Source organism: Antechinus flavipes, chromosome 5 (assembly GCF_016432865.1).
Source record: "Antechinus flavipes isolate AdamAnt ecotype Samford, QLD, Australia chromosome 5, AdamAnt_v2, whole genome shotgun sequence".
NCBI lineage: Eukaryota > Metazoa > Chordata > Mammalia > Dasyuromorphia > Dasyuridae > Antechinus > Antechinus flavipes.
The window spans coordinates 281,672,677-281,686,435 of NC_067402.1; the positions used below are offsets into that span (position 1 = coordinate 281,672,677).

General features: G+C 40.9%; 1 protein-coding gene across 1 annotated transcript in view; it reads right to left on the minus strand.

Annotated features, from left to right (window-relative positions):
* The window catches only part of LARGE1 (LARGE xylosyl- and glucuronyltransferase 1), a 586,713-nt gene that overhangs the window by 3,294 nt on the left and 569,660 nt on the right, over window positions 1-13,759 (minus strand). Inside the window, exons 13-14 of the mRNA XM_051961549.1 lie at window positions 5,763-5,909; window positions 597-792 (exon numbers count right to left, since the gene is read on the minus strand). Coding sequence (XP_051817509.1) covers window positions 597-792; window positions 5,763-5,909 — 343 coding nt within the window. The remainder of the gene's footprint in view (window positions 1-596; window positions 793-5,762; window positions 5,910-13,759) is intronic.

Sequence of the window (13,759 nt, forward strand, 5' to 3'; positions counted from 1 at the left end):
TGAAGACTCATTACTCACATGGGATAAGTTGGCCATTGATATAGTTCTATTTTTCTTTTAAAGCAGTAACTAAGAAAAGTTAGAGCATTGCCCTTTGTCCCATTACTCTGAGCTTTTGCCAACCAAATTTTTATTCAAAGGATGGACATAAGTACTCCGGTTTTCCACTGCAAAATATGGATTCTTGTCTTGATTTGCTTTCCTCATGACCATTCCTGAGCTAGTCCTGACTTGAACATTGGCTCCTTCTCAAGGCTAATGGGATGAGAAGCTGATTTCCCATTTAGTCAAGTGTCTTAGGGAAGGATCAATAGCTAATGGTGGTTTTCTTCTCTGTCATTAAGAAATTGGAGGTTTTTTTTAGAATGGAGTAAAATAGATGGTCAATGGAATGTTATGTCTTTCAAACTCAAGGTTGTAGGCTTACAACTAACTATCTGTGGGATGTCAGGTAAACCCTTTTCCCTTTGTATCAGTTTTCTCATCTGTAAAATAGAACAATTGGACTTATTGATCTCTGAGATGCATTCCTTCCCTAAGATTCCCTGATTCTATTTAATTTCCATGTGATCTGGGGGGTTTGGGGCTCACTTTACCTGTGCGTCCAGTTCCATGATGTGGGCCACCTTGTTCCAGCCAAAACCAACAAACCTTCGGTCATATTCAGGGCAGTCGCGTCTCACTACAACGTATGGTTCAAAGTCTGCTTCCCATTCAACCCGATATGGGGTGGTGGCTGTTCTCCACTTGGCGAAGTTGGTAGGGGCATGTCCTTTTGTCCAAACGTGATACCTTAGGGCACAAAGAGAGATGAGGTACTGCTCTGGGGAGTGATGGAAGAAACACTGAGGGACCCAATAAGGAGAGATCCACAGGTACTATACTTGGGTAGGGTTTTATGTTGATGGACACAATCTTTTAAGAACATATATTGGACTACCTGCCATCTAAGGGAGGGGGTGGGAGAAAGGAGAGGAAAAGTTGGAACAGAAAGTTTTGCAAGGGGCAATGTTGAAAAATTACCCATGCTTATGCTTTGAAAGAAAAAGCTTTAATAAAAAATTTAAAAATAATAATCAAAAAGAAAGAAAGAAAAGATCAGGATGTCACTTGCCACAGATACCTAGCCACCATTTTGGTCCATGCAATCTTGTACCTTATCTTAAAGACCTTCTATGTCTTCCTCATTTTATCAAGAGAGGCAGGATTGTACATTGGCAAGAGTTTGGGTTAGGGCTTATAGAATTTCAGATCAAATATAATTTCTTGCACTTACTACCTGTGTGCAGGTACTACTTGTGCTTCCTACCTTTGGACAAGTCATTTCATATTCTTGGTTCTCAGTGTCCACCTTGGTAAAATGTTAAATGCTTCATTCAATGATCTTTGAGGGTGCTTGAAGCACCAAAACCATGATCCCAAATGAGAGCTAAGTCCAGTGAAGTTTTCCTAGACAGCTTCAGATCTACTGGGGCATGTGGGGCCTGTTTTGTCCTTGATTATCACTCTTTGTAATCTGATATCTGTATACTCTCCATCAATTTGCATCCTCACATTTCAAGGTTTGTCAATCCTCTGATAAAAGTATTTTTACAGGGCCATTATAGCCCAGTCATTCTGGATATACCTCCCAGCAGTGTGCCCTCCCTTGTAAAAAGAAAAAAAGTAGCATTGTAAGGCTGATCAATAGGAACCATGCCTAAGAGTGTTTTCAATATCTTGCATCCATGTGATTCCCCTGTTAAAAGAGGGAAAAGACAGGGCAGCTAGATAAGGTGGTGCAGTGGATAGGGCACCAGTCCTGGAGTCAGGAGGACCTGAGTTCAAATCCAGAGTCGGACATGTAGGACTTACTAGCTGTGTGAACCGGGGCAAATCATTTTATTCCAATTGCCTCAGCAAAAAAAGAAAAAAAAAGAGAAAGCTATTTGATTATCCTCTTCTTTGGGATCAGTTACTGCAATCACTCAGTTAGTCTCCTTTTTAGTCATCTTTTCTTTCACATTACTGAGTGACCTTGTGTTACTAAGATTCAATACAGTTAATAACCATATTGAGATGTGGAGAACAGCTATTTGAAAAGCTTTCTCTCTCTCTCTCCCTCCCATCCTCCCACTTTCTCTGCCCCTTTTCCTTTCTTTCTCCCCCCTTTCTCTTTTTCTCTCTCCCTCCCTCCTTTTCCTTCTCTCTCTCTCCCCTTCTCTCTCTCTTTCTCCCCTTCTTCCCCCTCTCTCCATCAGTCTGTCTGATCTCTTTGTCTTTCTGTCTGTCTGTCTATTTCCCTCCCTCCTATCCATCTGTCTGTGTCTATCTCTTTGTCTCTCTGTCTCTGTCTTGTCTCTCACTACAACCCCCCTGTGTCTGTGTCTTTCTCTCTGTCTGTCTGTTTCTGGTGGGATGAGTATATATATGTCTGTAGGTAAGACCTTCTGAAAGGGAAGTTACAAACGTATCCACTATTACTTTCAGGAATGAATATCTTTGCTCTTCCTTAGAAAGGAACTTAGCACCCATGAGTATTGGAAAGAGCAGGACAGAATACATTAGGGTTTCGAGCCCTGCCTTTCCTGCTGTCTCCCCACATGAAAATGGGCAAGTCACTTTCTGTCTCGGGGTCTCTGGCTTTCCTCATCTGTAAAAGCCTGAGGCTGGAAACACAGAACTGCAGACGGTCAAAGCTGGGGGATGCCTCCGTTTAACTTGTACCTGAAAAAAATCCAGCCCTGGTGAGCTGGGTTCTGCAAGGAGCCCACCCACTCGACAGGATTCTGAAGCCGCAGGGGAACAACTATGCAGAAAGGGGGAGAAAAGGAGGCTACGAAGGTTCTGGCTGCCTTAGGGGCTGGGCCTTAGGTCTCTATCTCTGGCCCCTTTGTGGACACTAACTGAAGTCAGAAAACTGGTAGAAAAGTGACAAGGCCAGAGATGGTATTTCAATAAAGTAGGAAAAGAGATGAGGCTGGCAGATTCAGGTCTAGTATCTAGCAATGGCTCTGGGGCCAGTGGAAAGTTGGGATCTGGGTTGTCATTGTAGCCTTTGACTTAATAGGCATTATACAGCCACTGACAGCTGATGGTCTAATGTCGATGCTCTGAGGCTTCTGGGATCTCCAGCCTGTTTTAATATCAGGAGATCTGGATTTGAATCTTGACTCTGTCACTTTCCCAACTATATAACTCTGGGCTAGCCTTTTCCAACTTTGGGTTCGGTCTTCTCATCTAAAAAATGACCGGATTGAGTGATCCCTTCCAAAAGATGGATGGTGAAACACTCCTCCCTCTCCTTGGCAGAGAGGTTGGGGAACCAGAGGGGCAGGATGATATTTACCTGTTCAGACATGGCCGATATGTTCGTTGAATTTGCTTGGATATAGTTGTTTATTATAAAAAAGGGCTCTCTTGGCGTGGTGGTGGTAAGATTGGGGGGTGGTAAAAAGAGTGTCAATAAGATATTTTTGAAAAAATTGAAAGAGAAAATTATTGTTTTGAACTAAGTTTCATTAAAAACCAAGGTAATGTTATTGTTGCCATCAAGAATTAGATTTTAATGCAGTTTTACCTCTCTACTGCCTGATCCCAGTGACAAAGATAGAAAACTCTACTATGTTGTATGTATGATGGGAAATGAGGGGGGAAGAGATAAGGAAGAAGAGATAGAGAGAATATTAATATGACCATTTCTGGGAAGAATGTCTGACCTGTGATTACCTACTCTCACGTATATATTCTTAGAAAGTGGCCTGAACCAATAATAATAGCAATCCACTCTCCTTTCTGGGTCTCAGTTTCCTCATCTGTTCCATGAAGCAACTAGATGAGAGAAGGTCTATTCTATCTTTAAATCTGAGATCTTGCTCATCAATTACTTTTCCCCTTTCCTCCTGCAATCATCTCTCCAGAATTAGCTTCGATAGAACATCAGTAGTGACTGCCCACATAATGGAGGCACGAAGCTGACTTGGCTGGACTCTCTCCTTGGGATAAAGCTGTCAGGCTGCTGAGGGCATTTTTAACTAAGGACAATGAGCCAGAGAGAAAAAGAGAGAGAGAGTTTTTAAAAATAAGCCTTTTGGGGGCATGTCATCCTTATTTTCTGGCCTCACATTGATAAGGCTTTTAGCCTGCCCTTCAAAGTGCTCAGATCTGGGGCCCCGTGTCCCTGGGAAACAAGGAGGAAATGGCTCGCTTCTGAGGGCTGCATCCACTTCTTTGGCCATCTCGGGTCCATTTAGCAAATTGTCTCCACCAGGCTACTCCATTAGGTGAAAATTGCTTTAAAAAGGATGCTTTTGTGAACTAGATTTTTCTCCTATTTCTTCAAAATGGATGGTATTTATTAAAATGGAGGAGAAAAGAATACGGTCATTTTATGGCATGGGTCTTCCTTCAGAGGCTACGAAGAGCCAACATATTCCTCCCAGTTCTTTTCATTGAATGGGTGGCCAGTCCTCCCCAGGAAGCAGAGTGCATTCTCCCCAAGCTTGTGGGCTGTGGACAGCATCACCTCAAAAGGGACAGAATCATGTTTTTCCATGGAAATCCTGGGGCAGATAAGAGCTGTTTACCAGGGAAGATAAAAGAAATGGGCCCACAGGAGCCCTAGGGAACAGATGCTCAGAATTCTTAGGAGGATGTTTCAAACCAAACAAACTTGTTAGTGTGGGAGAATGGAAGTAAAAAATAGAAATAAAAATATTTTAAACCATTTTATTAACAAGCCCTCACTTTGTCTAGAATCAGTATCCTGGGGATTTAGGGATTAGCCTCCAACATTTATTTGGAAATGATTCTACACTGGAGGCTTGAAGGTGTCATAGATGTAGACCCTCAGATTCTAGTTTTCCATCCTTCCATTACTTACTCCTGCGCTCCATTATTGGTCAGGTGGCTGGATCTGGGTTTTCTATTTTGTTATAAAGGCATCAGAAAGAACAATGTGGTACATTAGAAAGAGCTGGGGAGTCAGAGAGGCTGGAAAGATATCCTGCCTCTGACCTTTATTTACTCTGTAGCCTTAGTTGAATCCATCAATTCCCCTTGACCTTCATTTTCCTTTCTTGTACAATGAGGGGGCAAGACTAGATAGCTTCTGAGGCTTCTTTCAGCTCTAGCTTTATGATCCCCAAATAAGAGCTAGACTAGAAGACCATTAAGGATCTATGACTACAAGTATCCTCACAGCCCTAACCACCAGCAAAACTAATGACATTAACCAGAAATGCAGAGTACTCATAGAACATGCATCTGGTAACGAGGGAATGGAAGTCAGAAACTGCTGAGGAAATTGGGGATTAGGACCTGAAACCAACCTCAGATGTCAGTACAAAAAGTCCTCCTTCTCACCTGCCTGTCCTTCTGAAGGCTTACCCAAGACCCAATGGAGTAAAAGTAGCCAATTATTTATAGTTTTTAGGAAGAAGTCCATTCCAAGGGGCCCTTCCAGGTCAATGAAATCACTGTCTTTCAAAAGGGCCCCATTTTCTTCTTGACCTTTCTAGTATTCCTGGAGTTATTGTTAGGAGAGAAATGTATGGTGAATGTTATGTTGGACTTGGAGTCAGAAAAACCTATATTCAAATTCTTCCTCAGGCTCTTAGAAGCTTTGTAATCCTGAGGAAGTCCCTTAAGTTCTGTTTTCTCATCTGCAAAATGGTCTCATCTCAAGGTTATTTAATCAAACACTCATGCCTTAAAGTGCGTAAAAATGTGAGTGATGATATCGCCATGGATCGTGTGCTAAAATCACAGGTGAGTCTCCTTACCTGAAAGTGAAGAGAGTCCCCATATCCAACATCGATAGGAGCTCTGCTTTGGACTTGGGGAAGGATAGGCGGTACCGGAGAGTTTCAAAAGCCGGAACAATTAGCGCCTTCTTGGTGTTGGCCAGGTCTAGCTGGATGACTGACTTCCTGGTATGAACGAGAAGAAAGCAGCAAGGTAGGTCACTTAACTCTGGGTCTTGGTAGGACTTCAGGGGCCTAGCTTCAGAGCAAGAAGAGTAGATCATCATTTTCAAACCATACTCTATGCATCAGTTACCTTCAATATGGTCATCTAAGTTCCATCTAATGAGCTTTGAGTGATGGAGAATTCACTGCCTGTTCAGAGAGCCCGTTCTGCTACCTAACAGTTCTGATATATATATATTTTAAAATAATGGGTGACATTAAAAATAATGGGAATTGAACATGGTTCACAACATAGCATTTTCACTCTTTTCGTTGTTTGCTTGCATTTTATTTTCTTTCTCATTTTTTTCCAGTTTGGTTTGATTTTTCTTGTGCAGCAACATAATTGTATAAATGTGTATGCATATATTGGATTTAACATATATTCCTATCATGTTTAATATATACTGGACTACTTGCCATCTGGGAGAGATAGGGAAAAAGGGGAAAATGTGAACACTTGGTTTTGTAAAGGTTAATGTTGAAGAATTATTTATATATGTTTTGAAAGATAAAAAGCTTTAATAAAATAAAAAAAAGTTTAAAAAAGGGCGAATATCTTCCCTTACTCATTTGTCTCTAGTTCTGCCTTCTGCCAAGTAGAATGTCTAATCCTTTTCCTATATGATCATCTTTCAAATAATTTAAGACTGTTATCATGTGCCTACTAAACCTCCTCTCCCCAGACATTTCCTTTACTTTGTTGTTCTCAACTTAAAAAAAATTAATAGCAATTACGTGAAATGAGCAGAACCAGGAGATTATTATACACAGCAACAAGACTATATGATGATCAATTCTGATGGACGTGGCTCTCTTCAACAATGAGATGATTCAAACCAGTTCCAATTGTTCAGTGAAGAAAAGAGCCATCTACACCCAGAGAGAGAATGTGGGAACTGAGTGTGGGCCACAACATAGCATTTTCATTCTTTCTGTTGCTGTTTGCTTGCATTTTGTTTTCTTTCTGAGTTTTTTTCCTTCTTGATCTGATTTTTCTTGTGCAGCAAGATAACTGTATACCTATATATACATATATTGTATTTAACATATATTTTAACACATTTTACATGTATTGGACTACCTGCCATCCAGGGGAAGGGGTGGGGGAAAGAAGGGGAAAATTTGGGACAGAAGGTTTTGCAAGGATCAGTGTTGAAAAATTACTCATGCATATGTTTTGTAAATAAAAAGCTTTAATAAAATGAAATATGGAAAATGAAAAAATAGCATTTTATTTTTAATTACATGCAAAAATGATTTGCAACATTCATTTTTGAAAGATTTTCATTTCCAAATTTTTCTCCCTCTCTGCTACCCTTTTCAAGGTGGCAAGCAATCTGATAAAGATTATACATGGATAGTCATGTAAAACATATTTCCATATTAGTCATGTTGTAAAAGAAGAAACAGAACAAAAGAAAAAAAAACCAGACATACACACAGATATATGCAGGTGTGTACACCCACACCCACACACAGACATACCCCTACAGGAAAAAACTCAAGAAAAACAGTGAAAATAATGTTATGATCTATATTCAGACTCCATAATTCTTTCTCTGGAGGTGGATAGCATTTTCCATTATGAGTCCCTTGGAATTTTCTTGACTCATTGTGTGGCTGAGAAGTGCTAAGTTTTTCATCCGACTTATGGGCAATGGATAAAAGTCCATTAGACCATTGACCATTTCATTAAACCATTATTGCTACTTCAACTGTCACTTCATGTGTAGGTCATGAGTTTTGTGGTTATCCCCAATTTTAGGCCTTCTTTATCCTGGACACTTTCAGCAGTTTCATGAAACTTCTGGACTCCATCTCAGAATCATATTTTTAAATAATTGAAGATAATTCTAAAATTCACATAGAAGTTAATGAAAATAAAGTCATAATTATATACCATGGATGCCTTTAGTGGTTTCATGAAGCCTCTGGACTCCATCTCAGAATCGATTTTTAAATAATTGAAGGGAATTCTAAACTTCACATAGAAGTTAATGAAAATAAAGTCATAATTAAGTTTTTCCATTCAGGTTCACAAATTTCCTGAAATCTATGAACCTCAAATTAAAACTCTTTGCACTGCTCTCCACCAAGATAGCATGAATTTCTTGAGAGCAGGATCTTAAAAAAAAAATCCAGAAACTTAGAATCCTTAGCATTCACCATATTTCATTGCCTGCAGCTGGTGCTTAATAAATGTTTTTTGGATTGAACTACATTTATTGGCAACACCTGTCTTGTAGCCGATATGGTGCCCTCAAAGCGGTCGACCAAAGCAGAGTCCAAAGAGTACAAGTATAGTCGGACCATCATCATTCTAGTCGGTCACAGGCCCTAGCATCATGAGAAAAACTGGAATGGGGGAGAAGAGTGGGGGAAAGACGGAAAGGCCAGCCTTTGTCAGTTATCCTATTCATCACGGAATGAGGAACCGCAGCAATAAATCACACAGTGGCAACCATCCGTCTACCCTCTGGCCCTGGTCAGCACTCAAATGGAACAAAATGGTGAACAGAGAAGGGCACGAGGGAGAAGGTGGAAGGAGAGGGGAGGGCTGAGGATTAGGGAAGGCAAAGAGCATTCTTCAATGTACTTCCATGGAGCTCAAAAGCCCACTTTTCAGAAAGTTTGGTAAATTGGAGGTTTGGAGGACAGTTGGATTCGTTAACATCCCTAACCCCAGAACGATTTTCTTTTCAGGGAGAGATTGCACATAACCTCTGTGAGAGAGAGAAGACAGAGAGGATGGTGAATGAGGTTTAAGACAGCTAGGCAGAAAGTACATTTTCAAGGCTTCCCATATATTTGTTTCACCTTTTTGTCATCTGCGACAGGATTCACAGCTTTAAGAGAAACATAGAAATGGATTGAGGTTGAATTCTTTGTTGCACCCCAAACCCTTCAATTTTTGGTTTGATTTCAAACAGAAAAAAAGGATCTGGATGATCACTATAACCAGCCTGGCCTCTATGTCCCTCTTCATGATGTGATTACCTGGTGGTATACTGAAGGAATAAACTTAGCAAATTTCATAGAGCAAACACTGTCCAAGGCAAAATTGTGAAGTGGGGAAAATTCACCTATAGGATTTTCTTTCTTCCTCAATTCTACCCTGTCTCCTTGCACCCCCTCAAGTGGTACAACAGGTACCCTCATGTTCTCTTTGCCCTCTTCTGATCAACTATTCCTAGAAAGGGAATAAATCAATTTATTCTCTAAATATGACGTGTTATATCACCCCCTCTCATCAATCAATCAACCAATGAAGAATTTAAGTGGCAATTGTGTGTCAGATGGAGCAGTGAGATGGTGCAGTGGTCCTGTAAAGCAACTAAAATTATTTTAATGGCTATTTCCTTCTGGAATATCCTTATCTCCATCAGGATTGAGGTAGCTCGTGGCCACTGGAGAATATATGCTGAGAACGATCTCCTCTAAGGAATTGCTTAATGGTGACTTTCTTGATCTGATAGTCAATTTTGCGAATGATGCTTTCAGTGGTGATGAGGGAATCTGCTTTAGGCAAGTTGTTCATTCCTCATCCCTGCCTTCCTCATTCATTAGTTCTCCTTTGAGGCTCTGAGTGTCCTCCTTCTGAAAGGTTCTACTTCACAGCAGGTCAAAGGGACAGCCTATCAGAGGGGATGATTGTTTTCACTTGATCCGATACTAGAGTATGTGAAAAATCCAACAGAGACTCAGGTGGAGCTGGGAGGATGGTCTTGACAAGGATGACTGTTCTGAAAGAATTTTCTGATTTTTTTTCTTTCTGGGGATGGATTTCAATGTCTGATAATCATCTGTGGTCAAAGTATAGTTTGAGGGTTTTTTCCCCCAATTCCTCATTAAATTTGAGAAACTCTACCTTCTGAGGGACTAATTCTGTCACATCATTCAAGTTCAGTAAGCCAAGTTGGTCAAATGTCGACCATGCTATTTGGGTTGGAATCTTGAAAAAAATGGGGGACTTCATCTCATTTTATACTGTGGCCAGAAGTCTGGTGTGGAAAGACCATCTTAATGAAGCTAATGGTTCTCATCCCTTTATTCTCCCCTTCTTCATTTCCACGTCCTGATTCCCCAACTTTGAACCCCAGTAAAAATACCACCTATTCAGGAAACCTTTCCTCGTATTGATTATTTTCCTTTTTTCGTGTTTATGTTTTATTTAAGTTGTTTGCTTGCTCTCTCCCCAAAAGAGTGTAAGCTCCTTGAGAACAGAACAAAGTCTGTGATTTTGTCTTCTGTTTGTATCCCTAGAACTTAGCAGACTTTCTGGCACACAATAAACACTTGATAAATGTTATTGATTGATAGTTTGATAGAATAGACAATTTGATAGATCAAGAGATCAAACACGTATTAAACACAATGTGCTAGGAATTCACCCTGAGGGATACAAATACTAGCTCTCTAAACTATCCTGCCTCCAAGGGGGAAGGTAACATATAAAAGAAAGCTAGAAAAGGTGGGGATTCATGGATAATGGCATGAATAGAGAAAGCCAGGAGTTTTTCAACAATCTGAGACTGATTCTTTAATAAAAGTAATAATAACATTAACAACAAACATTTATATAGTGCCTTCTATGTCCCAAGCACTATGCTAGGCACTTTATAATATATCTGAGTATTATTTTATTCAACAAAACAGCCTGGTTCGCATCTTCCCAAAGTCAGCAAGGAGAATGGAAGCTTATAATGAGAAGCTCAGTTTCTAATTTTATCTATGTAAACTGTCCGTCTCCAAATGTGCTGTCCTTGCTGCTTTGCCACATCGGGTGATCTTTCTGAACCCCGAATTTTAGATGTGTCCGAAGACTGAGGCTCAAGGGCTTTGTGGAGCAAATATGAACTTCTCTAATTTGACCGACCCTTTGGAGTGTTAGTGACATCCAAGCTGGATTCCCATCCAGATCCACTCCATTATTTCACATCAATGGGCTCTGCTGGAGTGCATTTCCAAAGATGTCCTTTGCCTAGATCACTACTTGTTCGCTGTCTACTAAGCCGTGGGATATTAGCTATGACACATTTCCTGTAAGGAGCTCACAAAATGACTACTCGGAGAGCTTGCCATTCTAAGTAGAAATGGGTACGATGGAAAGTAATATGTGCTGGGAGAGAGAAGCTTTTCCTTTGAGTTGAGTCTGACTCCCACCGTTTCCAAAGGGAGCTAGAATCTGTTTTAGAGGGCATACGGTGCCTTTCAATACCTAAAGCAAAAACTGTCCCCAGCATGCAACAACATGGTATAGTAGACTGAAGGCTGGCTTTGGAGTAAGGAAGAGAATGGCTTAAATTCTGTCTCTGACGTTTATTATCTGTGTGACCTTGGGCAAGTTATTTAAGGACTTTGGAAAATTTGCTATGGCCTAGTTACTAAGTTATAGATGGGCTGTGATCCGTGTCATTTGTGGATAAAAATCACAGACCCTGGATATACTGACATGATGGGGCCTAATATACCACTTTCTGGATGCGAGACCCAGAGAAAGACAATTAACCTCTGAAGGCCTATTTGCTCATTTGTAAAATGAGGAGATTGAACCAGATTGTCTCTAAGATTCCTTAACTCCAAACCCAGTGACCTGATACTTCTGGGCTGTGACCCTAGGCACAATGCTCTGGGATTGTTTTCCTCATCTAAAAAAAAAAAAAAGAAAATTGAACTCCAGTTTTCCTAAATTCCCTTCTAGTTCTGGCTCAATGAGCTTATGGTATTTCTTTGTATAACTTTTAATAATTCAGTTGTTGCAACTGTGGGCTCTCAAAGAATCCTCAGGTAATGACAGTAGGTAGAGAGGGAGAGAGAGGGAGAGAAGGGAAGAAGGGAAGAGAAGGGAAGGGAAGGGAAGGAAAAGGGAAGGGAAGAGAAAGGAAAAGAGAGAGAGAGAGAGAGAGAGAGAGAGAGAGAGAGAGAGAGAAAGAGACAGAGAGAGAGAGAGAGAAAAGAGAGAGAGAGAGAGAGAGAGAAAGAAACAGAGAGAGAGAGAGAGAAGAGAAGAGAAGAGAAGAGAAGAGAAGAAAAGAGAAGAGAAGAGAAGAAAAGAGAAGAGAAGAGAAGAGAAGAGAAGAGAGAAAGGAGAGAAGAGAGAAGAGAGAGAGAAAAGAGGAGAGGGAGAGAGAAAAAGAGAGGAAGGAGGGAGGGAAGGAGAGACAGCAACAGAGACAAAGGACAAAGAGAGAGACACACACACACCCAGAGATAGAGAAAAAGAGAGAGCGGTACAAACAGAGACAGAGATAGAGACATACACAGAGAGACAAGAGATAGAGGGACAAAGACAGAGACACAGAAAAAAAAAGACACAGAAAGACAGAGAGAGGGGGTGGAGAGGAAGGGAGAGAAGGAAAAGGGAGGGAGAAAGGGAAGAGAGAGTGAGGGTTAGAGTCCAAGGGGAAGAGCTCAGAAACAGATATTCCTTTTTTTTTTTTTTTTAGATAAACATTATAGATAAACTATAATATAGTGATTATAAGAGCTTGCGTCATTTCTATTAGAAACCACTAGATGGCGCTTCCCCCTCAATGATGTGGTACCTTTTTGAAAGAAGGAAAACCCTCCAGTTTTGGGGAGTCATAGATCTAGAACTGGTAATGGTGGCAGAGTCCATCTAGCCCTAACTTACTCATTTTACAAAAAAGGAAACTGAGACCTTGGAAGGCTGTAGAACTTGTTCAAGGTCATGGGATCAAAGGAACGGAACCGGAAAGGACCTGGATGACCATCTCATCCAAATCCTTCATTTTACAGATCGTGAATCTGTGGCTCAGAGAGTATCCACTCGGAGAGTTATTCAATCACATGGGTAGTAAAAATCAGAAATGACATTTGAACCCAAGCCCAGGGCCTCAGAAAACATACACAGACTTTCTGCCATTTTCTCCTTCCATGGCTCCCTAGCAATCATTTCTGATTCACACTAATGGATAGAGAGGGGCCCTTCTTGGAAATGTCATCTCCTGGTCATCTGGATTGCTGTTTCTTGGTCTAGGGTCCCAGGGGTCCTCAAACTCCGGCCGCGGGCCAGAAGCAGCAGCTGAGGACAGTTATCCCCCTCATTCAGGGCTAAGAAGTTTCTTTATTTAAAGGTCCACAAAACAAAGTTTTTGTTTTTACTATAGTCCGGCCCTTCAACAGTCTGAGGGACAGTGAACTGGCCCCCTATTTAAAAAGTTTGAGGACCCCTGGGATAGACCTTCAGAATTTGATAGAGTCAAGGTCAAGAAAGCAGGCTTGGTTCTCTACATGGGATGTACTTCTGAGGTGGCGGAAGAGGCAATGGCTGAAAGTGGGGATGGTTTCCCTGGTGGGTCCAATATTCTAAGACAAGTCACATGAATATTTTCTATCAAAGATCACCATAATAGAACTAGGAGGTAGTTCAGATGTTTAGTCCAAGTGCCCCATTTTAATCACAATAGCCTTTTAAGGTTTATAAAGTGCTTTGCACATGTTGTCTCAGGATTCTCACAGAAATCCTATGAATTACCTACTGTCATTATCCATGTTTTACAGATGAAGAACCTGAAGCTCAGAGAATTTAAGTGATTTATCCAATTGAGTATTTAAGGAGGAAATTCAAGTATTACCAACTTCAGCTCCAATACCCTGCTCAGTCCGTCACCCAGATGGCACCCTCATTTCCATTTAGAGGCCCATAGAGGTATTGAGTTTGGCCCAAGGGAGTAAGCATGTGGCAGCAGCCAGATTCAAACCTGGGTCTCTGGACTTTAGACTTAATTTAGCTACCTTCCCCTACCCCTACTCTAGCCCCACTGCCTTCTCATTCTCCTACAATG